This window comes from Gavia stellata, chromosome 1, assembly GCF_030936135.1.
Source record: "Gavia stellata isolate bGavSte3 chromosome 1, bGavSte3.hap2, whole genome shotgun sequence".
NCBI lineage: Eukaryota > Metazoa > Chordata > Aves > Gaviiformes > Gaviidae > Gavia > Gavia stellata.
Window position 1 is genome coordinate 100,684,131 of NC_082594.1, and position 26,263 is coordinate 100,710,393.

General features: G+C 38.8%; 3 protein-coding genes across 3 annotated transcripts in view; 2 read left to right on the top strand and 1 right to left on the bottom strand.

Annotated features, from left to right (window-relative positions):
- Nucleotides 1-284: 284 nt before the first annotated feature.
- On the top strand, nucleotides 285-4,017 carry PIGP (phosphatidylinositol glycan anchor biosynthesis class P). Its single transcript, XM_009807366.2, has 4 exons — nucleotides 285-443; nucleotides 1,715-1,787; nucleotides 2,310-2,428; nucleotides 3,852-4,017. Exons 1-4 carry the CDS (start codon nucleotides 362-364, stop codon nucleotides 3,980-3,982), a joined length of 405 nt encoding a protein of 134 aa, XP_009805668.1. The 5' UTR covers nucleotides 285-361; the 3' UTR covers nucleotides 3,983-4,017.
- Nucleotides 4,018-13,546: 9,529 nt separating this feature from the next.
- RIPPLY3 (ripply transcriptional repressor 3) lies at nucleotides 13,547-19,556 on the bottom strand. The gene is made up of 4 exons (XM_059818727.1): nucleotides 19,435-19,556; nucleotides 18,449-18,518; nucleotides 14,939-15,006; nucleotides 13,547-13,694 (listed from the first exon to the last, which is right to left on the bottom strand). Exons 1-4 carry the CDS (start codon nucleotides 19,554-19,556, stop codon nucleotides 13,547-13,549), a joined length of 408 nt encoding a protein of 135 aa, XP_059674710.1.
- A 6,465-nt stretch (nucleotides 19,557-26,021) lies between these two features.
- Nucleotides 26,022-26,263, top strand: part of HLCS (holocarboxylase synthetase) — a 124,302-nt gene continuing 124,060 nt past the window's right edge. Inside the window, exon 1 of the mRNA XM_059820764.1 lies at nucleotides 26,022-26,252. Coding sequence (XP_059676747.1) covers nucleotides 26,022-26,252 — 231 coding nt within the window. The remainder of the gene's footprint in view (nucleotides 26,253-26,263) is intronic.

Below are 26,263 nucleotides of genomic sequence, written 5' to 3' on the forward strand. Positions count from 1 at the left end.
AAGGAAGGAGGCAGAGCGGCTTCGGCGGGGGGGGGGAGGTGCGAGCAGGAGGTCCGTGCAGCGGAAGGAGGGGGTCGGTAGCACCGCGGCTCCTGTGTGTCCGCTGAGGGGCGGGTGAAACGGCCGTCGCGCGCGCCCACCCGCCGTCTGCTAGGCGGGCGCGTGCCCCGCGCCCACCCTCACCCGGGGCTGAGGAGAGAGGGGCGCGTACGTGGGCGCGGGAGTAAAACGCTGCCGCTTGTGCGGCCTCGCTTCCCGCACCCGCGAATACCGGGGTGTTCCGAGAAAAACTCACCGAGAAACCTCTAATAGCTTCTTACGGTGTGTGTCCCCGCCCCGAAGTTAAAGGGAAGAGACCAGAATGGTTGAAAACTCTCCAGCCCCATTGCCAGAAAGGGCAATATATGGATTTGCTCTTTTTTTAGGATCGTGGTTTGGCTTTAGTAAGTATACTGGGTACTGAATACTTCACCGAGAAGTGTTGTTTTGCTTACGAGACAAATGTAATTCTGATAAGACCACCTGAAAAGGGTCAAAATTGGATTACACCACCTATTGTAAGGGTGTGTGCTGAAGGACTAGGTGAGCATTACTTGCCAGGCCTGTCAGTTATTACAAAGGTCTGTCATTGCCTTCTGTGATTTCCTCATGCTTTGTTTGTCTTTAACCTTATTATGGGGTCTTTAATAGAGAGTCAAATTATTTAAAAAGTTCTCTGCGTTGTCATTTTAGTAATTTTTTTACTCGAATTGCGTACATTGTCACTATTCAGTAACTATTGTAGATGGTAGTAGTGCAACCTTCCTCACCCAAGTACTGAAAAAAACCCATTAAGTCAATATGGTCAACAGCAATGGAAAATGATTAGGGTTATACCTGCATTTCTTTGCTGGTATGACAAGTGCTTTAGCGTTTCACTGGGAATATCTTGCGTGCCCACACAGGACCAGGGCTTGAGAGAGCAAGAACACCCTTTCAACACGAGAAAAGGTGCTGCAAGTATACTGTAGTCAAATAATAAACCAGGATCCTACTTGTAAGTCCTTCTCACCCTTAGGAAGGAAGTAGAAATGAAAGTGAGTTGGTTTCTGTTCCTCTCACAGGAAGCCACTGCAGTTCCATAACTTCTGTCACTGGCTACTAACCTCTTCCCCTCAAGTTTTGTTAAACTTTACTCTGAATTTATTGTTAGTGAGCAAAATTTCTCAGTATTGGTTTTGTTGACATGAAAATTATTAACTTACCAAGAATCAGAAAGTATTTCCAATAACTTTCTGAAGAGTTCCATCCAAGCGCTGCAATTCTACCAATTTTTCTTTCAGTCAAATGACCCACTGTGTGATCATTTTCTGCTTAAATATTTTATGCATTCAGTGTCATTTGGCATCCTTTTACTGAAAGTTTTTTTTGTTATGCAGTTCAACATACAAGAAATTACTGTCTGTCTACATAGGAAATCAGAAACTAAATGTTAAAGCAGATATAAAAATGGTATCATATAACCAGCCACAAAACATTGCCCCCATATTGGGCAGGTTTTGTGTCCGAGAGGCATATTCTACAATGTTTTGGTAGAGCTATTTTGGTTTAAGTACTGTAAAAGCAAAATACTGTCTCAGCATGTATCAGTAGGGAAGTATTGCTCTAAAACTTAGGAAGGAAGTCTAAACCAGTATCAGTGCTACTATTATGACTTTTTAATTCTTTTGTGCAGTGTTGTATCTTATCTGGGCATATGTTCCTGAGACTTGGCTGTTCTCATTGGGACTAACATACTGGCCTCAAAAGTAAGTCCAACCAGTTAAACTCTTTAGCCTGAATATCTGTGAGTATAGGACACCCTTAATTATTTTCAAATAACAAATTTTTTTTTAAATAGTGGTCTTGTATTTAATCCAGTTTTTCCTGATGATAAAGGACTGCAATCTTTGTGAAGCATTATTTTATGTAGATAAGTAGCTATGATGAAAATATTTCATTGTGTAGTGAAGGAAATAGTATTTGAATGTTTTATGATAAGTTTTGACATCTTGTTTCCAGGAAATTTATCAATGAAAATACAGTAAAGTTTAAACTGTAATTAAAATTAAAAACCTTCTGTAAGGAATCTATTTGACGGTTTATACCAAAGTAGCTACAGTGACTCTGCAGTCAGTAATCTTCTTGGGAGGGACCAGGGTCCGTATTCAGAGGTGCTGTTTCTTTTCTTGCTGGCTAAGTTTGTGCTGGATACAACCACTACATTAAAACTGTTATATCATTAGGCATTTGTTATTATGATATGTAAATTTTAAAATCTTTTTCCTCAGGTACTGGGCAGTTGCTGTGCCAGCGTACCTACTAGTTGCCATAGGAATTGGTTATATATTGCTTTTTGGTATTAACATGATGTGTACAGCTCCACTTAACTCCACACATACCATTACAGGTAATTTTATCGGTGGTTTTTTTAAGATTTTGATACTTCACTGCTAATTTCTGTGAAAATATATGTATATGTAGCCATATACAATATAAATCAAATTTTAAGCATTTAAATATTTTGATTTAGAAAAGGAGTTCTTGGAAGTTCTGAAGTACTACAGTGAAAAGATAGCCATGAGCCTGACTCCTTCCTCTTTGCTGTCTTATGGCAGTGGTTTCCAACTAGTAAAGTGTGCTTTGTTAGTAAACCAGACCACATTAGAGGAGCAGGGGTTAGGCATATAAAGCTCTCCCAGGCACGTACCTTGCATTACAAACTAGTGAAGGGTGTCATGGGAAGAAGGGTGTGACTGCCACCTGGCAGTGGCAGAAGTGGGAAGGCATGCAGAGTCAAGGTGGTGCAAAGGAGGATGCTGCAGTATGAGACCTGATCGGATATGTTAGTAATTCCCTGTCTAAAAAAGTTGTTATTAAGTTTTTTTCTCAGCTGTTGAGTAGCCTTTACTCCTGCCAAGGAGACCTGTTCTAGGCATTCACAGTATTTTCCTGGCAGCTGTATCTTCCTCCACATGAGGAGTTCTACCGCTATTTACAGGTGGCCATTTTTGTTAGAAAAAATGCAGACTGTAAAATTTGGCAAGGAAGTTTCCTATTGCTAAGACTGCTGAAGTTGCGTTGTTTTAACAAACTACGTACGTAGTACATTACACTGAACTGCTAAGGAAAAAAAATCAGTCAAGGCTGTAGTTCAAATGCATTACTCCAACACTTCTGTCAAGAACTGCCATTTAGTCATCCCTGGGTTCCTAGCTACTCATTCACACTCTCATGTCACCCTCTCATTTGGTGTCAACCCAGCAGTTTGTGTGGCTGTATGGCAGGTGGGATGGGTGACCTACTCTGTTTGAAAAACAATTGTATTTGAAAATGTTCTTTTTCAGAGGGAACAGTTCCATAATTGTGTTCAAAGTGCACCTGTAAAAATGTTTATGCTGTTATAGGAGTGGGTGCTGTGTAGTGATGGAACAAGCAGCCAAGATAAAGGGAGGGTAGACAGTGTCTCTCAGTGGAAATCCTAGTACGAAGTGTTCAAACTATAGATTGAGCTATTCATTGTGGGGGGGTTGGTTGGTTGGTTTGTTTGTTCTTTTTATCTTTGGGTAGTTATGGTTTAATGTCATACAGCATCTTAAACCAAGCAAAGTCCCAGACAGTGATTTCAGCAGGAGGGTAGGGAGTTGATTTCTTCAAGGGCTCTGCTAATATATGTTGATGTAAAGCATTTCTGGTGACCATCTCATTATACCTCAGCAAGATGGGGTTTTCAGCATCACTTACAGTAGCTAAATTTATAGTGTTGCATTATATAACATTTCTTGAAAGGAAAAAATCTTTAATATGTGGAATGTTCTCATTGTCTCCTGTAGATAACTATGCAAAAAAGCAGCAACAGAAGAAATTTCAAGAAGAAGCAATTCCAGCATTGAGGGATATTCCCATCAGTGAAGTAAACAGAATGTTTTTCCTTCCTGAAAAAGGAATCTGCAATAGCAGATAGTCGTTATTAAGAGGTGTTTGATTAAAGGATTAGTAGAAGTGTTACCTAAGGAAAATCAAAACCTCTCCAAGCTACAAAAGCCCTCTTTCTGCTGGTAGAACAGAGCATATTTTTTTTCTGAATTTCTAACTAAATTGATGTTAGCACATTTCATTGAGATGGTTTGATTTTATTATTATGCATGTGCCTTAATATTCTGCATTGGTATGAGAATTATGCCACATTAATTTTTCTAACCCTTCTTGTGAGTTTAAAATAGCCTTCTATTACTTCTAGGTTTCTGCTTGTAATTTCCCTCTGAGAGTGAAAGAAACAGCTTTTGGACGTAGCTTACTTCTATTTCCCTTTGAATTCAGGGAGAGAAAATGTTCCGCTAGTCAAATGCTTAAGGATCTTTTTTTTTTTTTAATAAGTTATGTTAACTTGAAGTGTTTACATTGTAAATATACAGTTTTCATTTGTAAATATTAATAAAATGTAGCTAATTTTTAGTTGTTTAAAATTAGACGTTTTTCTGTGGTTCTATGATATTTGTCCTAGGTCAAGGTGTATAGTGGTCCATTTTTCTTTACGCCATTCTTTACCCAGCAAACTACGTTGATCTTTTTTTTCCCCAAATTGGTGGGCTTATTAAAATACCAAGATTACCAGAAATAAGGTGGGTTGTGAAGATTTTCTGAAACAAGTCTTGAAATGACTTTTTTTTTTTAACCATTCTTAAGAACTGACAGGTCCATCTTATTATAGTCTAGGTTATAGCACAAAGCACAGTAGCTTGTTATGGTGATGGTTCAGATGTTTCTTAAACAGTGAATTTTCTTTCATGTGTGTATTACTGAGCAGAGACACAATTTTTATTTCCTTTCTTCCAAGAGTCACAAACCCAGTTATTACTGTTTTTAATCCATTTATCTTCAGTAGTCAAGCTTATTTAGTTTGATTGTAGAGACCAGTGAATAGAGCCTCATTGTTTGTTAGGTCTGTAAGCCAACTTTGGACCAGCAGAGAATTTAGTTAAAAACATCACTATTTCATTAAAAGATAACAAGAAATTCTTGAAAATTTGTGTGAAAAATCTTATGCCAGTTCTTTAGAAATCGGTCAAAACAACCATCGGTTGCTGTGGGAAGTCTGAAGATGTGGTAACAATCAATCTGCTATGAATATGAAATTTGTAGTTTCTTGGTCCTCTAGTCTTTAGCGGTTTGCTATTTTTTCCACCTGCATTTGAAGAAAAAAAACATGCTATGTATTAGGGGTAGGAGAAAAATACCTTCTTAAGGAAGGAAAAAATGCTTTTCAACATTTCACTCTGAAATAGTAGATTTTAGGCATATTGTTTCAGGCCATTTCATACGAAGGAGTATTTGTACCTAAGCCTAATACTAATTTACTTAAGACTGTATATTGGTACAGTGTTTATTTGTTTGATAGTTGTAGACTTCTTTGTGAAGTTTTGTTTTTTAGTTTGCCCCCAGTTGCTATTATTTCCCCCTGCTGGCACGATTTTGCCCTTCTATTAATTTTAATTTACATGCTCAAACACCCATATATAGGGTGAGTTCAAGATTTTATGATCAACAGACATGAATATGTATTTACTCTTTTGTCAATTCTCTAATCACGTTGTAGACACTGAAGTATTGACTGTAATCTTTTTTCTGTGTAATTTCTGACTGTGTTCTGTGTTCCTTTTGCTTTCTGAGAAAGCAATTTCGTTTTTAATTCTAAATTGACAACAAGTGAAGGCCACGTATCTAGTATCATTTGATGTAAGGATTAATTTAGTGCCCTGTTAAGGATATCCAAATCCCTTCAGGATAAAGAAAAGCTACTGGAAAATGCCCTCAAGCCCTGAAAGCACACAAATTAAAGGACTGTAAACCTTGGACAAAGATTGTATCAGTGATGAATCTGCCATTTCATTTAACTGCAGACCTCACAATTATGGGAAAACTAACAGAGGCACCTAAGTGAGTAGGCAAACTGGGGCCATTTGTTTAAGTAAAACTTGCAGGCATGAAACTCAATCTTTGCTTTTCTGTCACTACTGTGTAGTGGTGCTTCAAAGACGCTGTAGTGACCTTTTCTTCAACTTAGGAGTAATGTCTGACACTTCAGAAATTGCCTTTGTGATCAAAATAAAACCAGGTAACACGGTGTATATGGGCTAACATATATTGTAGGGAATTGCGGGTGCTGGGGATCCGTCATTTCATGGTCTTGCCTATGACTGTAATTAAGTAGAAGATATGCAACTCTGCCAGCAAAGAGAAGAGAGATTCTGCCTTTTGTAAATATACAGCACACTTACAGCTATAATTATTTAGGGGGATTTATATAGATTTTGTCTTCTATATTATTCAGAAAAAACACTGAAATGATTGAACTGTGTTCGTTGTGGTGCCTTTCTTTACAAAGCATACCTGTTCAAAGATTGGATATCAGGTATCCATTCTTCTCGGAGACTAAGGAAAAACTAAACAAATAAAGGCAAAAAACTAAATTTGCCCCCATTTTCGCCCTTCTGACTTACTGATGGTGTATTGTTACAGCACAACCAGTAGTAACCAGTAGAGTTAGACCAACTGTATTGTCCCTGCTGAAATAAACTAAATGATGAAACTTCAGCTGTGCTTTTTAATGCAACTTCTAGGATTTTTCTGCAGTTTTTATCATATTGGAGACTGATGGTATTTTACACATCTTGCTATAAACTTAATTTTGTAAGACAGGTTCCCCCCAAATGGTATTTAAATGAATGTGTTTGTAAATATGTCATAAAAAAACAACAAAGTTGCACTGTTTCAAATGAAAAGGTTGCATGGCATAGGAAATAATATAGCCATGGTTGCCAAATCTGTGTAAAGGTAGTAGAGTATGTCACTCTTATTTCCATCTTAGCTGTAAAGGGAAGGTCTTTTGCAGTGCACTGTATTGAATGCCATAAGCTTGGAGGCTTCAGTGCAAATACAGAATGTATGCATGTGAAGTAGCAGAAGAGCGAAATTCTTTGTGTATCCACATAATTTCATTTTTATTGTAAGCATGAATAGAAGTATTTTGCTGCTTTAATTGAGATCAACAGGGAGCTATAGTAAAAGAAGTAAATGCTCTGTTGTGAAATTCAAAGGTATAAAGCACGTGGAGTAAAATATGAGAGCACATATGAGTAAAAAGCTAGCACATTTTTGTGTGTGTTTGTGTTTACTGTTGCCACAGATAGGTTGACTGGAATAAGGAAACTAAAAGAAACACAGCATCTCAACTATTATTTCGGTTTGTAGGTACAAAAGTGATGTCCTTGCAGGAAGCAATGCTGAGTGAAGAAACTTGTTTCAGTGGTAGTAAAATGGAGTTTTCTTTCTCCCTGAGATATGAAGGAAATTGGCCTGAAGTGGGAGGGCTCGTACTGACCCCAATGCAGGTCGTGTGCCTGAAGCTTTTCTGAGAGTAGGAGCAGGGAAAATGTGTGTATGTTTTAGTCCCATAGTGTAGATCTCTTTTTGGTATGCCAATTGTTCATTGGTACACCTCTGTGCTACATGGTCCATAAACATTAAAAATGCAACTCTACCACCAAGGGCAAGTAAACTGTATACAAGGAAGGATGGTGGTAAAGTAATACTAATAGGTTTTGTCGTTCTTTTTAGTGGGCCTTAAGATGCTATAAGTTAAATCAGGAAATGTTAGGCCGAAAAGATACCTTGATGAAGAGAAGAGATCATAACTGTAGAAACATTGAACTTACCATCTCTGACAAAAATTAAGTATGAGAATGGAGGTAGTGGTGAGGTAGTCTAGCGTTTGAGTTTTCTTCCTCCCCTGGTCTAGCTTTCTGTCTCAGGAGAGTGTAACAAATCAATGTCTTAGCTGTATCTGTAGCAGTTCAGTTTTATAAGAGTGATAAGAAGCTGTGAGATGTTTGCCCTAATACAGTGTTTCTCTAATACTTAATTTGCATTCATGCCAAAGCTCCCACCTACAGGTACAATGAGAAACTCACCACTAAAGCTCTTTTGAAAAAGACTTTTTGAATACTTGATTTCTTTACCAGGCAGTTTCTACAGACTTTAGTTTCATTTGTGGGTGTAAATGATAAAGTATTTCTGACTTAAAAATAGAATAGTTAATAAATGATCTTGTGTAAATACAGTTTGTTCCATAATGCACCTTTTCTACAGGCAGTTGAGTCTGAGTGGATAAAATGTTTAATGCAAAGTCCTGCTTGCTGCTGTACTGTTAGATTTCCAGTCAGCTCTCAGACAGCTGAGATGAATGGGGTTTTTGTATCTCTCCCTCTATTCATGAGTTGAACCGTATTCTGAGGAGAAAGTTTTGGAAGCGTTTAGTCTTGTCCTGCCAGTTTCCTTACGAAGAGATTGCCAAAGTAAATTTTATTGGTATGCTGTGCAGTTTATGTATCAACTAAATGCTCAACTTTTTGCTAAAAGCAGCTGATACATTAATCCAGTCTGGAAAGCATGATTGTATGGAGTGTAATTAAATGGTAGATGTTTCAGTGAATTGGATGGATTTTGTGTCTAGAGCTCATAAAACCGCTATTGGGAAGATTGCCTTTTCTCAGTCATGGCAATTTATTCCTGCTACTGTTGTTACTCTCTCAGTATAAAAGTAGCTTAGAAAAAAAATTGTTCCCGTGATAGTTCTTCTCTTAATTCAAATTATTACTGCATTATATTTAGAAAGAACACTCAGCAAACTTTAACATCATGCAAGGATATGCTTCCCTTGGATATATGTATCCTTCAAGAGCTTGTCTTAAAAGAGCTTAGAAGTAGAATTCAAGACTGTTTTATGAACATTCTTTAATTTTTATTTTTCATGTGAATACATACAGTAGAAGGACAAAATTGTAGACGTTGTCTAGATACGTCTCCAGCATTCATGTACCAGTGGAAGATTAACTTGTCTTTTACTATCATAATTTTAGACAAGGGAAATCAAAAGGTAGCATTTGCTGGAAATGTTACAGCTGTTGAACTACTAAGGGAAGTTCTGTGGAACAGAGATCCCGAGCCAACAATTTAATCTGTAAAATGCTATTAGTCTTGTCTTTGAAATAGTAAGCTCATGATACACTCATTCTTTGGGGATGCTTTGTTATCTTTTTCCTGCAAGTGATGGATGATTCTAAGGTCACTGAAAACTTAACAAAGTCAAATCACAGATGAAGTAACAAACCAGAACTGAAAACTGAAAGTTAACTGCAGTTGAATAACAGAGATGCTATATTACTTCACTTTTAGTCTTCTCTTAATTATTAACGAACTGGTAAGGGATCGCAATGCACGTTTTAAGTGTGCAAATAAGGGTATGTTGACATTGTAACATGAAAAGACAGTCAGTTATTTGACCAAAAAAAAGTGCTGGCCTGATGGGAAAAGGATAATACAGTTTTGGCTTCCTTTAATGACTGTAGTTATATATTACCAATCAGGTAAATAGTGCAGTAATATTACCTTAATTTGAAAATGGAATCTGACAGTACAGGGGAAACCAAATGGAATATATAGCAGAGCCTGAGAAATTGAATCAGTTTAGGCTGATACAATGTTGTCAGACCTCAGCAGCTGTGCAAGATGATTTATTTTGATATTTCTAATAGCCTTTGCTAACACTGTCATCCATTATGCAATTACATTTCTCTAATAATGGTGTCTGTTCTACTGTCTTAAAGAACACACTTCTCAAGATATTTTTTTCTGTTTCAGAGGTGATGATTTGTAACAGCTCTTGTTTATGTCATTAGAGCTACATCTGAAGCATCCAGGATGTACCTCGTTTATGAACATTAAAATGGCTGTTTCATGCGAGACCAAAGATAGATATAGCTAATGTTCTGCCTCCAACACTGGCTAATAGTGCCTGCTATAGTAGTAAGAGCAAAGATTAGGGCAAGAAGCTAGTAATGTTTCCCCAGAATGCTTCCCCAGCCTGCAACAGTGTGAAACTTCTGACCCAGTTGTATCTTTGTATTTTCCATATGAAAATCTTTCATTTACTTTTTGTAAGTAGATAAACTCTTAGTTTAAACAACATCACAGCATAATCACAAGTTGGGTTAAGTGCTTCCTTTTGTTTTAAACTTGCTGCTCACTGTTTTCATTTGATGTTCAATCATTCTCCGCCATCTCCAAGCCACTCAAGATGTTAAAGACTATGTTTATATGCTCAGTCATGTCTTCCAGGCTGAAAAGTTCTGATCTGTTTTGTTTGTGTAATCTATGTATTTGATCATCCTTTTCTCCCCTCTCTCTATTGCGTTCATGTCAAGTATGAATATCATTTTATAGGATACAGCAGACTTATGGCTCACATTCTGGGTAGTCGATCTGCATTTATTCAGTGGCCACTTGTCTGAGATTTCCAAACCTCCAGCATTTGCCTAAAACTGCTCCTCTTTCCTGCCTAGGAATATTTTTAATGGAGCTACTGTCCCACTTAATTTGCTGTAGGTCTGGAAATTCTGGACAAGTTCAAAATGTTCAGATTGTGCCTGGACATGTTACCAGGAAACTTGGAATAAGATACCCCATCCAGTATTGATGTGGTAGTTCTGTTAGTATGTATGGCCACTGTCTACACTTTTAATCTGTTCTCTCGTGTTGTTTGTATTAATAGTTGCCCCATCTGAAGCTGCTTCTACTGACCAAAGGTTCTTTACCAACGCTCCTGAAAAATAGTTAGTACACGGAAACCAATGCTTTCCATTTCTCAAAATATTCAGCAGACTTCACCAACCAAAAAATTACTTGGAACCTGGCAGTGTCCTGGCATGCTACTGACACTTGTCCAAGAGGCTTTTTCACAGATCTTGGTGAGCCACTTGCCACTCTGGACTGGTTGACCACCAGCTGGTGAGAGTACAGGACAGATCAACAAAGCTCCACACAGGTGGAGCCTGGAAGATGATGTGTTGATGCTGAAGATTGGATGTTCACTCCAGACACAGAAAGCTCTGTCTTTCTGAAAACGTCGTAATTTCTGCTGGTCATCCAAGCTGCAGTTACTGCATTTTCGGATAGAGCTTTTGAAGATTTCTGTCTGGAGTTAATAACCAATCGTAAGCATCAACACATAGTCCCACCTGCTGATGCTAATCCTTCCAGCTCAAAACCTCTCCTTAATGCAGGAAGATCTGATGCTGGCCTCCATTTATGTCACGTGGATATTAGTTCCTCATTGCTATCCTGCAACAACAGTAACACCAGCTCTTGCTGGGCGTCTGTGTCTGCAAGCATGCACTGGTCTCATCTGATGCTTTTCTAAAGAGAAACCACAGCCCACTGCTGGGCATCTGCAGGGCAGGTAGAGAAGCTGTAAAGGAGGGAGTAGCAGGCAGCATGGTCTCGGTAGAAAGGTAAGGATTAGCAAGGAAGAACCTACAGAGTGTTCCTTTTACATAATGGATCCTTAAATGGTGACAATATCTGTGTAAGGCAATGGCTCTTCAGTGTCATGTGTGTGCTAGGGAGCACTGTGCTGTGTGGGGATTGTGTGGTAACCACCATTTTTACAGGGGATGGAGATGGTTCCCTCAACACATCCCTCCAGATTCCAGTAATCCAGCAGTAACCAGGCTGGTTTGTGCCATAGCACAGATTAAAATGGCAGTACGGGTGCACACAGAGGTGTCTTAAAAGGTGAGAAAAAGTCCTGCTCAGGGCTCGAGGTGAGGGCAGAACTCCAAATGTTGGGAGTGAACTCTGATAAGCATTCATGAAGACTAGAGCTTCTTGCAAGGAAGAAGTTGAGGCTTAATGTACAATAATTTGACCATTGTAGGGAATATGTTATCGCTGACCTGTTAAGTGATCTTGGATGCTTTTCTGTTTGTGCTACAGGCTGAATAATGATGAAGCTGGAGCATAAGTAATTTTAGGATATCTTGTGAGAGAAGTGAAAGACCTTTAAAATGTCTGTATTTTAGTTCCATATGTTGGGAAGTGAAGATGTGGAGATGATGAACAAGTGAAACATAAAAGCTGAATTTTCATGTGTCACACCAGGGTTTACAATTTCAACTAGTTCTTGTAATTCCGTATATTACAGGATGCTGTCTCCTTGGGTAAATTTAATTAATAGATCCACTTTTTAGTTTGTAAATGGAGAATTTAAAATAAATCTTCCATTCTAATATGTTGATTAATCTGGAATCCTGATTTGCTAGACTTACTTAGAATTTATAACACTATCGCTTTGTTTGACAGTACATTGTAATAAGAGCAAGATATGACACACACTTTAAGTGGCTCTTAACAACTGTCTGACCTTATCTACCCCACCAACAGTAGTGTAGAAAAGGTCAAGAATCTTGGATCCTGCATTTGCCTTGTCTCTGGGGAAACTATGGCAGTTTTGGTTAGAGATAAGATACCTGAAGCATCATAAATCTGAAACATAGTGGGGCCAAATAGCTAATTCTTGAGCTAATTAAAAAATGCTGGCATAGCAAGACAAGTACTGGCAAACTCTCTGAGCATACACAATTTATGCAAACAAAAGGTTAAGCACAACAGATTATACCAATTCTCTGAATGAAATAAACTGTACTGAAAAAGCAGGTTTTGCTAGTGGAAAAACAGTGTTGGAATAAATGTGTCTACATTGTACATAACGTAAAGATGCTTATGAAAATTAGTAACTTAAGTCTTCCTGAACATCAATTTAAAAGAAATATCAAGGTAGTGAGATACACATCCAAACCCCAGTAGATGGGAATCAACAGTAGGTCAGTTATATTAAAAACATAGATTAAAACACACAAAGCTATAGAAATAAAATTTTAATACTGTGGTGAAGACAAAAACAAAGGTAGCACATAATGTGTATTTTAATGTGTCATTAAATTAAATCATAGTTTTTAATCAAAGCTGACTTTTTTTCTGACTGACAAAAAGGCACTTTTCTGACTAGAGAGGGGAAATCTGATAATAACAGAATGACAGGACCCCAGAAAATATTACAACTGTCATTTAGAACTTGTCTTGACAGGGGATTACACTAGAAATGGATTAGGTCAATTTGGCATACAGCATTTATATCAGAATAAACATGCCCCATGGAGCTAATAAGTAATAGTCTTTGCATTTTAAATAATTTCCTGTTTAAATTCAAACACTGTGTCTCAAAGCCTTTGGGTTATTTTAGGGCTGTACATTATATTATTTTGCCTCATAATCAATCCTATTTTCATTTTAACAGGATGCAATGTAAAAAACAATAAGTAAGTAAGTACAGTGCTCTTAATGTTCTTAATCCATGTTACTTAAACCAAGTTGATTTAAATCTTATAATCTTTTGTTCAGCTTCAGGGTTTTATTTAAAAGTCTCTCAAAACACAAAAGGATTTCCTCTTAGTTTCCAGTTGCATTGACTCATTATTCTTGGTAAGACAGTTATAAATAGTTTTCTTATGAGCTTTGATGTATTTCTTTGTTTGGTCAGATGTTGGTCCATATATTTCTGGCAGTTCTTTTTTTATCCCTTGATTTTTTTAATTTTTATTTTGTGTTTGTTGAGGCTGACCACTGTTCGTTATTAGGCTGAAATGATTTCTTCTTCATCTTCCTCAGAGTCGGCATCATCATTGTAGAAGTGAATTGTAGCTTGTACTGGAAAACTCGCCAGAACTTTCTCTCCAAAGTTATTAAGAAACTTTTGGGATTTGGACTTGGGCAAATAAAGTCTAATAAGAAAACATATTTTAAGAGAAAAAGTAAAACTATGCAACACTTTCCCAGCTAAGCTAGCTTGAGTATTAAAACTTATTTTTATCCTTCTTTGGAGAGAGAAAAATCCTAGAATTCCTTGTATTTTAAAATAAAAGTTGCTAACTAAAAGGTAGTGTTGATTTTAAGTTACCTCATTTGCTTCGGGCATATTGTGTCTTGGATTTATCTAAGGTCCCACCCTGATAAAGTGTTGCCAGGGCAATGATGCGTGCTTGAGATGGTTTGGTTTGGTTTTTAGCACAGTTCAGAACGGAAGTGTCCTGTGCGACTGGGGAAAGTTTGAGGAATGATCTGGGATTCTGGAATTCACATTAAGACACCAGGGTAAGATTGGGTTGGCTGCCTGTTGCACAGAGGTTGATCTCAGTGTGTTTTGTGTCTCCAGGTGGAGGAGGAGATGTACACTGAGAGAAATTTATTTCAAAATTCGTATTGTTTTGTATTGAAATCATAAATGTCTTAATTTACATTTCAGGTTTTCACCAGCTTTCCCAGTAAAGCAAAACTTACGTGGTCTGTATACATATGTGTTTTTGTGTGCATATGTATGTACATCTCTTCCTCTTGGTTCCACTTCGGACAGTTTTCAATTAAATTTGACTGTGATAAAGGTCATACAGAATTTAAGCTTCTACAGCTTTTATAAAAATAAGTGCTTGTAAAGAAGAGGGATATTCCATTAACTTTCCGCCTGTAAATGAAAGTCCAAATCAGGAGTTTCTACATCACTAAGCCTTAAAGAATTTAAACGTTGGTGAAAACCCTTACAAATCCCCCAAGCATAGGAAAAGCTCTACCTGGAGTTCAACTTATTCAAGAGCAATTTTAAGCAACCTCAAGACACAGATCTGTAACAAGTCACATTCCATTAGCAGCTGTTCACATTAATTATTTGGGCTTTGTGGGCTTGTTATCATATTAATAAATGTGAATATAAATTAGACAAGGCAGAAGAACATTGTTTCTTTTAAGATTTTTTTTTTCTTGTTTTTGTTATTAGTATATTGTTTCAGGTCCTGTTCAGGATAGGCATCTTTCCTTGTGGAGGGATAAAAATCTATGGAATCTGGTGAGTAGTTAAACTGCATTACTAAAAAGAGATACTCCAAAGACAAACTGATACTTCTCCCAAGAAGGAATATGTCTTGTCTTGGAAGGTGTCACTTTTTCCTGTATCAAGTGATAGGATTTAACTCACCTCACTGGATGTTGAAACCCCAGGGCTCCTTTTGATCTAACATTTATTAGTTGACCATCCAGTTCTGACTGTAAAGAGACACATTTATTATTTAGAATAGGCTAAAAATGAAGATTTCACTTTTTTCTTCTACAGGTAACTGTAAACTTCTACAGTAATGTTGCTTTGTTTGCTGTGCTGCATGTTGTTTTACTCTAAGTGTACTTCAGAGCATATATGTGCCCACAGTCTGCCAGTAGTTGCACATTTAACAAAGCATTTGAACTTGCAGATTTTATGAGCCATAAACCATGAAGTTGTACATTTTGCTTAAGTTCTTATGGAGTATCTATAGCAACTGGTGAGCTAATAACACCACCAAATGGAAGTTCAGTGATTGGAAGAAAAAAGGGTTTTCAATCAGTTTAAAGGATTGGGAGGTTAGGGTTTAAAAATACCTCTTTAACTACACTAATCAGTAGTTTGGAATTGGAATGTTCAAGTCAGCAAGCTTAATTGTAATCAGGGATCACACAAGCACGTTAAGAGTCCAAACAGTAAAATCAAGAGACAACTGGCATCTCATATTTCTATGCAAACAGTGACAAAAAGAGTGAGCATTTTTGATACAACAGAGCAGGTAGCAAAAATATATTTTAAATACCAAAATTAAACTTAGCACAGAATAAATTCCTCCAAATTAAGGTGACAATAAAAAACAGTAATTTGCAAATGTTAATGTTACTAAATCCTATTAGGATTATAAACCTGGAATGTAAACCTGAAAGCATCTCCCAAAGTCACTGAGCCCTATCACTTCATCTTGTAGGCATGTATTCTCCTCCATATCTTAAAACGACTTCTTTTTTCCTCATATTGCTATAAACTTGACGGTGCATAAAATGGAAGATTTAGCTTTGCTATACTAGAACTTCTAGTGAACAGAAGCTAGAAACCGTTCACTCTGCTACAAACAGACAAAGATGACTTTCACCACTGTTAGAGCAATTAATCTTTCTTTCTGAGGAAGTAGGTTTCAGCATGGATATTTTGGTGGCCTTGGGCTACGGGATGAACAAGGGGTCCTATAGAATTCTCTCTGTACCTTTTATGTTGGCCTATTTCTCTTGTACCCACCTGTTTGTCTTGTAGCCAAAATGGTTTGTCCTCAGGCTGTTAGGGTTTTGTTGATTTTTAATTTCTTTTGTGTTTAATCAGGAGATTCATTTACTTTGTTTCCACAGTACCTAGTAAAATGGACTCCTGATCTGGCTGAATATTGTAGATGTGACCATAATAGCCATGTTAAATACTATATGTTATTTTTCTCCTTTCATATTTACATTAAAATTAAAATAGTCATTTTATCATATTATATGCTTTTTCTTTTCAGAATATAATACAGCATTTCTGAAAAGCAATTCTGATAAAAGCCAATTAATTGCAAGATCTAACTCAGTTTGTATACAGCAGAAGATGTTCAGTGTTAATTTGTATTATGTTGTAGATATGGCAATAGTAACTTTAAGTTACTTTTTGTGGCTTTTCTTTGGGCATAAATAACAATTTATTTTCATTTAGGTAGTAGGAAGAGTGTTACTTTTTATATAAGGAAAAGTATATTATGTACGGGTAACTATAGGGTATATTGTAACACATGTTCTTGGTAATAGAGGTGAAATTATTAGTTTAAATTTTTTTACCAGTACTTTTATTTTTTAGTGCTTTGCTCTGCATCTTTCAATTTCTCAGGTTAGATTTTTATACGTATATTCCTAACCATTTTTTTTTTTAATTACACAGAGGATATTGAAACTTTTATTTTTTTCACTCTCCAGTGTTTGGAGTGTCTACTGATCTGTAAAGTATTGGCATTTGTATGTATACATTGCAGAACATAAAAGTAGCCAGCATGCAACTGACTTGCAAAAACATTGTGCTCAACCCATCTTGGAGGGCCTTCTGCTAGAAACCTCAGTAACTTTGCTGAAGAAGATAACTCTTGCCTTTCACAGCTGTGGGATGTAGGTATGCATTAGAGAGCACCTCTTCCCACCTATGCACCACAAAAAGTATCCAAGTGTTTTTCCTCAGCTGTGATGACCCTGTTAAAAAGCATATGAAAGGGATCCTAAAGCCCTCCTTCCCTCATTAGATCCCAAGCTACAGATGCATATAGGATGCTGAAGCAGTGTGGATGGGCCATAAGGTGTGTGGATGAGAAAGATCTGAGAAGCTTCTGGCAGGAGGGAGAAATGTTAAAAAATTGAAACCGACTGTTTTAGTTACACTTAGCTTGAAACAATGCCAGGCTGTTAGCATGAATGTGGAAAACTTCATATACGGTTTCTTTTTCTTACACAAGTGGGCAGAAGCCCAAGTGTGAATTACAACTTTTGACCTGGTTGAATAAAATTTTCTACAAAAACATAACCTCAGTAATAAATCACAACTTCCTGATTTCAGAAACCTTAGTTTCTTGAAATCATCACTGTAAGCATGTACTCTCATGAAAGTAAGACTCCTCTCATCCATAGCAAATTTACAAGTGCCTCTGGTAAAAGGCTAGAACACTGCTGGGAAGGGTGTTCTTCCACAGGCTTTCCCAAGGCACCTTCTGGGAGGAGTGTGGCACTCCCTCAGATCTGTACAGTTACAACCTCCATCTTCAGCAGACAAAAAGTACAAGGTAAAAAGGTGTTGCATGTGTTAGAATATAGTAGAAATTGTGAGTCTTTAAAGACTTGCATCAAGGAGAGTTGTTGTCTTAACCTGCTGAGCCTTTGGTAAAAAGTTGAACTGTGGATCAGATGCTGCAAAAACTTACACAGGTGCTTAAAACTAAGCATGGGAGTAATGCTATTTCAGTACATTTCTTAAAGTTCACAGTGTTGGGACCTATGTTGAATGTGCTTCAATCTCTCTTTATTTTTGTACTTTGAGCCTAACAAATCTTCCTACATGAGTAAGTAAAACTAATAATCACGATGCCTTTCAAAGGCACTTGGCAGTAAGAGCTACTTTAAAATTTAATTTTCTGTTGATTTCCTAGCTGGTTTAGCTATAGCAACATCCATCCCAAAAAACAATCAATAAAATTGTGCTCCTGAAAGTATGGTTTTTAAATTTCATCTTAAAGTCATTTTCCCTCACACACACACCCCCCCACACACCCCCCATATACAAAATATCATATACAAACTAGGCCTGGAAATTTCAAACTGAGGATATTCTTATTTTTATAATTAAGCAAATGAAAACTGCTGTTAAAATAAGGGTTGTTTTGAGTAAGCAGTGCTTTATGCAGCTTTTTAAGAATGGATAATGATTCTATATCTGACACAAAATTAGAGATACTCTTAACAATTATCATGTACAGAACACTGTAATTTGCACCGTATTTTCTAACACTGAAGAAATGCTTGAAAGAACAAATGAATAGATGACCAAGCCTCACTTCCTGCATTCAAATAGTTTCAATTTCTGCACCTGTTTTCTATAAGGATTATTTTATCCAGAATTTAGTCTCACCATTTGTTGATTCTCTGTCATCTCACCATCTCTTGCTGTGAGCATCCAGGGCCTCCATAAAGCGGGGCTGCTGAAAGATTAAGATAGAATAGCACTCCCACAGTTAATTCTTTGTGGTAATACCCGTACAGTACAGCTCCTTTTGTTAGATTCTGCGGGTATCTTGTGAAATAACATGATTTTTTTCTTTTCAACATATTTTGATTTGGTAGATCTGATTTCTATGGCAATGTTAGTCTGTCTTCTGTCTACAATCTGATTAAACAAACCGGACAATGGCTTGCACATTTTTAACTAAGGTGCATTTCCCTTTAAGATTTCACAACTCAAAGTGACTGCATTGAACTCCAAATGATGATGTAATTAATACTGAAATCTCTTTATTTATGCAGCACTGCTAAAAAAGAAAAAGTAACCCTCCCTCTGTGACAGTATGTCTAAATACAGATTCCATGTCATCATTGAGTGGCTAGTTATTGATTGAGTAAGCAACTCCAGCATTAAACTGACATGGGCAATCTGATCTAATTAGCTTAAGAGAGCATATGCAGTGGTGGATGCTGCATCTTCTTTTCGTTTGGTGCGGGGCACTATAATCATGGATGCTCTTTTTAACAGTACTTTCCACCTCTGCTGCTGTGTAACAGATCCATACAGTTGGGGAAATGGAAAAGTGCTTTCAGATATGAAAGGTAAAGAAACTTTAAAAAAAAAAAAATCAGTTATTGCAACCTTAATTTTCATTTACTTCCATTTATAAGTAAGTTCTGAAATATTTGACTGAAAAGGATAAAACATTGGCAAAACAAGTAAAATACCTGTTCCAAGTGAAAGGTTTTCAGAAACATATTTTGCCCTTTACTTCTGACGTTGGAAATTGTTTTCCGTTGGCTATTCAATGCCAAAATCGTTACATTCAAATGATACTTACAGTCGGAGTTCTGAAAGGAAGGCTGCTGAAAAAAGCCTCCCTGCGCCTGCCTTACCTCTCCGGGCGCTCCGCCGGCCGGGGCGCGTGCTGCCGCTGCCGCCGCCGGGTGCCCCGGGAGCGATGACAGATGTGTCCCGCTGCAGCCCGGAGCGGGAGACCTGCAGCTGCACCCTCCATGGCACTTGATGGTCTGAAGCCTGTGGCAGGCTGGGCGCTTGCCTGGGCCTTTCAGCCCCTCCTTTATCTTAACTCCCAAAGAATACTTACCTAAAACAAACACGGCCTCAGGTAAAAGGAGAGAAACCTCCTTAATGAGATTTCTTTTGACTCCCCCAAACAGGTCACAGATAGGGTTCGCAGGCCGGCAGGCAGGCTGTCCTGGGAAGAGCACTGCTAGGGAAACAGAGGCTTTTTGTTACGTTTGGTTAGCATATCACATGGAAAATAGTCCGCGGCCTTTATCTTTCTGTCGCTGTTTTACAAAATCCATATTTGCTTTATAGGAAATGTATGATGTAAATACTCCTTTTGCATGTCTTGGGAAAACTCTTCAACATCCTGTTCTAAAAAAGTGTAACAGAAACTCAGAGAGTTTTAAATGTAAAATATGTTTTAAATGACTGAAGTCTTCTCCATGTCCTAACTTTAAAAAAGATACCAAAATCAGTAAAGGTGAGAGGATTTAAAGACAGGCCTAGTGACTTCCTCAAGACTACAGGGATGTTCCTTTAATTTGATTGCTATTTGATGGATAGAGAAGAAAGCTTACGCCAAGAACAATTACTTTGTCTGTCAAAGAATAAGGGTTATGAATGCCATCACTTTGGGGAATCTTTTATTTCAACATATGCGATATATGCTTTAAGCCTACAAAGACTGGATAGAAACAGACTTCTTCCAAGCTTTCTTGCCACTCTTCATTCGTAATGTGCATTACTCATTGCCTGTTACATTGTACAAGAACAATTTATTAACTGGTGGGTGACATTATCTGATTTTCATTGTTGTGGTTCATTGCTACAGTTCACTCTGTTTCCCTTATTTCCCAACTACAGCAGAGATGCAAGAGGATTATTAAGAACCCAAAGCTGAATTCTTTTTCCACTCGTGCTGTTTACACATTGACAGCAAAGGGAACAGATTCAGCTGCCAAATATAATCAGTTTCTACTGTGAACTTTCTTCCCAGAGAGAGAAAGATAATTTTGTTTACTGACCATGGAATGTCCATTGATTATTTAGTACGAATTAGGTCCCTTCTAGCTGACTTAGATGAAGAAACCCTCAAAACAGTCAGTTTGAGAGCACACTGAAAATTCTCAGTGGGAGTCAGATCCCTCCGAGGTAAGCCTTGTGGCTTTTTCAAGTTGTGATCCAGCTGGAGGTAGAACATGTCCAGTCAGCAAGAAGGGGCTGGACTCACGAAGACCGCTGGATATATTCCCTTGGAGACATCATTTTCCCCTGAAATTGTTCTGTATTAGAAAACATTGTATATATACCTTTGCACGTGTGGGTTTGTGTGCATTCTACTGATTCTCCTTGAATTTAAATGCCTTTCTTCCAACAGGGAGGAGCTTAGGTACAATTTGAAAGTCAGACTGATTTTCCTACACTGATGCAAGTTGTACGGTTGTGTTAGTTACTCAGCACTCCTAAGACTGCTACAAGTAACAGCGTAACAGGGGTTCTGATGTTTTTGAAGTAATGTTCAGAAACAGAATCTGGGATTCGATTTGTTGAGGTCCAACTCTTACATAAATTTTTCCTGTTCTTAAAAACATCCCTTCTTGGTGGGACAAATAGACACATTTTAAACTCAAAGGCCTTTAAATGATGTTCTGGGAAGCACTGACAATATGTAATAGAGGACTTACAGTCTAATTCTACTCCCTCCCATGTTTAAATGCTATGTAATATTTTTAAATTTGTAACTAAGTAAATAATACTTTATCTCAAAGAAAATTAAAATATATGCACAGTCTAATAACTTTAAACATTTATGTATCAAAATAAATGCAATTATTAGAATGAAGAATATAGCGAATACTATTCAAATAACAAACTATATATTAAATAGCAGCATGGGTCCTGAGAAAAAATGGCAAACTTCTCAAGTAACCTAAATTGTAATTAAATATCTTGCTGAATTACAGTCTTAAATACACATACATAATTTCATCAGCTTAGTTTTATTTAGACCTAATTTAACTTGATACTTGAAAGGGAAGTGTGCATTACACAACTGATGTCTGTGGTCCTGATCTTGCAATCAGATCCATATGTGAGGATAATTGATTTATACCTCTGGATAGAATCTGCCAACATGGATATTAGTGCAGGACTAAAGCCTAAACTACTAACATGCAACTCTCTGGAAGACGCAAAGTTACCCTCAATTAAATCTGTCGATAAAGCCCTGCAAGACCAAATTTATTACAAAATTATTGAAAGTATAATTTTGTTAATGAAGCTGTAATGTAATCTAATCTAATTATGTGTAACACTGTAGAAAAAATGCAAGTTAATATTACATTATTGTACTAATTAATTGAAGCACACAACTTTAACTGGTATTTTCATGGAAATCATTAGCTAAATTCAGGTTGCAGATCTGTGGGAAATGGTTTATTCCAGTAAAATATGAACAGCTGTAATAGTGTATGATCTCTAGTTTCTAAAAAAAAAAAGGCAGCAGTTAGGCCAGTCATAGCTGTCTAATTTTAAGAACGATATTACTTTTTGCAATACACGTGACTTTAATACACGGTGCTGTATTTGGTGAAGAACACTTCACAGAATCAGAAAACACTGATTTCTGTTACAGTTGCTCATCCGTTTTTCCCAGAAGCCAGGAGTATTTTTCAGACTTCTGATACTACCTGAGAATAACTTTGACAGACTTGATTCTTACAGAGAGATGAGCCATAAGATAATTATTTTGTGTTAATTGGAAGAGGTTTTTTATTTTTGTGGGAAACCTGTTTTACTCAGTTTTCTCATGAAAGCACTTGTGCATTTGCAAGACTAAAGAGTGTTCAATGTAAATTGGTATAGTCAAGGAAACAGGATAGCTCTACAGCATTTATAATTTTGAATAATATCTGGTATTAAACAACATGACATAGGTATTTGTAGCTGCTAATAGCATGCAAAGCTCCTCAACAAGAAATTGTTGGAAAAGCTTTTAGGGAACAGAGGAAAGAGGAAACCGAGCCATTCACAAAGCACAGCAAGGCCAGTCTCATGATATTCAAGACAAAAAAAGACACTCATCTATGCTGAGGTTACATGGTAGAGTTGGCTCCCTGTTCTGAGTGGCCTCCTTTGGGAGCCTTGCCACGTGGACTGTTTGAAGAACTAAGGGAGATTTACCCCTCCCAGACGGAAGCTGGCCTTTCTCTCCCAGTGGCGGCGGGGTGGGGGGTGGGGGGTGTCCAAGCTTGGGGGCAGAAATTCAAAATTTTGCCTATTCACTTTCTTCAGCGTTTTTCAAATTATCTTTAAATAATTTTGTGGCGGGGTGGGGGTGTGTGTTCAGCATCTTGCAACATCTTTCTGCAATCTCTTCTCTATGACAAAATCCCAAGTGTTCCAGGAAGTTTGAGGGCTAATATTACTCACTGTTTCTTTCCAAGGCTTCCTTCCACCCTCCTATAAGAGGGAACTGATTGACATAGTTATTTTAGAATACCTATTTTAGTAGATTTCCTTGTGCATACAAGGCCTTGGCTTCACAATTATAAAAAAAGAATGTTTCCCAATATAAAATTCTTAACCTTTTAATCAGAGCTTGTCATGATTAAGTCTAAGCTACACTATAACAGAAACTAGGAAACCTACTGCAACTTTATGGCTTCAAATTACTCTAATTGAGAATGTGCCAACATACGTAGAAACTTGTCTTTAAATGGTGGCTGGTTTTGCCTATATATTGTTCTGCTTTAGATTCCCTTGCATTATGACAGTTTGATTCAGTTTTCTCATTTACTCATAAATATTTCCAGGGTAAGGGAACCTTAAAAACAAAAAGGATCATAATATAGTTGACTGCATTCTATGCCACTACAGGATTAAGCAAAGCAGGTTTCTCATCGTGCAAAGGTTATATAAACAGTTGTGTTTTGCAGTGTGCTCTGAAGGTCAGCAATGCATGTGCTGTTGAACTATTACAGAGAAAGTGAATTCCAAAGTTGAGAGCTTTCTTTTGAGATTGTATACTTTGCTTGTTTTCTTTCTTTTGATGTGCCTAGGTAAGTATTTTGACTTCCTGCATAAGATAAAGTCACACAAAGGAACAGTGTATAACGCCAAGTTAGGACCACTGGAGACTTTGTTCCTCTCTCTGCAGAATATGTACAGGATACAGCAGCAGCACAAGGCTGGTATTTCTTAAGCTTGAGATGGAGAAGAAGACATTTAAATTATTTGACCCTCCAGATGTAACTGTCACCTGTTTCTGCCACGCGTTGTAGAAATCAAAATTATGTCAGTGATTCCTACCAAGCTTCTGCTGTGAGTGCAGATTTAAAGAAGTAAAAATGTCTGTCATAGTACTGGTAGTGTTTTTTTCATATTGATGCCCCCTCCAAAATGTGCAGGGCCAATTTGCTCCTTGTTTATATACAGTGCCAGCATGTTGTTGCTGGAGATCCATTTAGGAAATTGTTCTTTTAGAATACCTATTTTAGTAAATTTCCAAGCGCATACAAGGCCTTGAGTTCAGCATAATAAAAAGAATCTGGCTTCATATCCTGTTCAGGAAACGACTGTCACTTATCAGTCAGCTGCAACTTTAATGTTGGTGTTGGCTTCTTTCTTCTAGCCTTGCATATTTCCTCTTGCCTTTGTTTTCCTTCTCTTTTCACTCACCCACTAAATATCTGCTGGGATCAGACTGATACATGTGTTCTTCTCATGGAGCTCAATGTTGTGACTGCCTTCCATATAAAATGTAAAGATTATTTAATAACTTTCACGCATAGATGTACCAGAGGAATGAATACCTTGTATGAGTTCTCTGTTGCATCTTCTGTAGTGGCAAGTTGTGCTTGCAGCACATATGTGCAAATCCGACAGTTTTATTCCCCAACAGGCTCTTCTTCACTCTGGCTTCAATGACCAACCCTGTGGCACCCAGACTTCATCTTTCTTGTTCAGTGAATGCAGTGAATTGGCTGAAATCAAATGCATCCATTTGCGCCCGCTTTGCCCTCTGGTGGCTACCCTGAAATAGGTATGGGACCTGGAGGCTGGTGTCTTCATCTGGTTCTGTGATGGAGGGGATACTGCTCCTCTAGGTTACCATGGACCCTGAAATAAAGTCAGGTGGCAGTCTGGAGCCATTTCTGAGGAAGATGAGATCCTTCCCTGTTGCTGCACAGAAACAAGCAAGGAATACTTTGGCTCTCACTGTTTTGCTTACCAGGTATATACTTTTCTGTGACCCACAGCGGCAAGGTCAAATGCAGCTGACGGGACAGCAAACCGATCTTTAGAGTGGAAATGCGAGTTCAGTTCCCTGCATTGCATCCACACCGTAGATGGCACCACGCATGACTCGGAGCTGAAGGGCAGGTCCCACCACCCCTCACCATGACCCTGAACCGTTGCATTCATCCAAAATCGTTGTCCATCAGGACAGCGTTGGCTTTGGAGAGCAGAAGCTGCAGGATTCCCTGTGGAGGCGGGTTCGTAGCACGCTGGGGGGAGGACATAGGCGGCTCCTCCTCACTGCCCTTCAGTCCCCCCAGGCCGGAGCCTGGGGACAATTGACATGGCTGAGAATCACAGAATCACAGAATCACTAAGGTTGGAAAAGACCTGTAAGATCATCAAGTCCAACCTAAAAAAAAAAAAAAACCACCACACAACACACCAAAAACCAACCCACCCAACACCACACAGCACCATGCCCATCAAGCCACATCCCACAATGCCACATCCACACGCTCCTTGAATACCTCCAGGGAGGGTGACTCTACCACCTCCCTGGGCAGCCTGTTCCAATGTTTGACCACTCTCTCAGTAAAGAACTTTTTCCTAATATCCAGCCTGAACCTCCCCTGGTGCAACTTGAGGCCATTTCCTCTTGTCCTATCACTAGATACATGGAAGAAGAGACCAACACCCACCTCTCTGCAACCCCCTTTCAGGTAGTTGTAGAGAGCGATGAGGTCTCCCCTCAGCCTCCTCTTCTCCAGACTGAACAACCCCAGTTCCCTCAGCCGCTCCTCATAAGACTTGTGCTCCAGACCCCTCACCAGCTTCGTCGCCCTTCTCTGGCCAGGCTGGCCCTTTCTAACAATTTTATTTTTCTTTACACGTTGTTTCAAAGCAGAATTTTGTATTTTCTGCAGCACCGGGTGCTCCTTCGCGTCAGTGGTCACCGCCGGTTTTGAGCCAACCGGCGAGCCTCTGCGCGAGCGAGCGAGGCACGAGACGCCTCAACCGTCCCCGCCAGGGTTTAAAAGGGGCGGGGCGCCGGGCGCGCGATGCCGCCAGCCAATCAGAGCGGCCGGCCGGCTCGCCCAACCGGCTCGCCCCTTTCCCTTTGCTGCAGGCGGGGCGGGGGCTCTCCCCGCGGCCGCTCGGCCGTTGGGTAGGCCGGGCCGGCGGCGGGGCGGGGCGGGGGGCGCGCGCCATGCTGATCACGCTCTGCTACCTCTACCTATGGGCGCGCTGGGGGCCTTGCTCGGCAGCGCTCATCCGCCGCACTGTGCGCCGCCTCCACCGCTCCCGCTGCTCCTTCACCTTCTACTGCTGCGCCGGCCTCCCGGCGCCCCCGGCTAGGCAGCCGCGCAGGCAGGTGTCGCCCGAGGAGCGAGTCTGCCTCAGGATAGGGAACAAAGTCTTTCTCACGGACGAGACGCAGGTACCGCCCCG

Bases quoted from the DNA above. Each gene is read 5' to 3' on its own strand.
- RIPPLY3 (XM_059818727.1), bottom strand. From the start codon at position 19,556: ATGGAGGGTGCAGCTGCAGGTCTCCCGCTCCGGGCTGCAGCGGGACAC. The intron at 15,007-18,448 runs GTGAGACTAAAT...GTCTCTTTACAG, and splicing joins TGACAGAGAATCAACAAATG to TCAGAACTGGATGGTCAACT. The intron at 13,695-14,938 runs GTGAGTTAAATC...TTTTCTTATTAG, and splicing joins GGGTTTCAACATCCAGTGAG to ACTTTATTTGCCCAAGTCCA.
- PIGP (XM_009807366.2), top strand. From the start codon at position 362: ATGGTTGAAAACTCTCCAGCCCCATTGCCAGAAAGGGCAATATATGGA. The intron at 444-1,714 runs GTAAGTATACTG...TCTTTTGTGCAG, and splicing joins AGGATCGTGGTTTGGCTTTA to TGTTGTATCTTATCTGGGCA. The intron at 1,788-2,309 runs GTAAGTCCAACC...CTTTTTCCTCAG, and splicing joins CTAACATACTGGCCTCAAAA to GTACTGGGCAGTTGCTGTGC.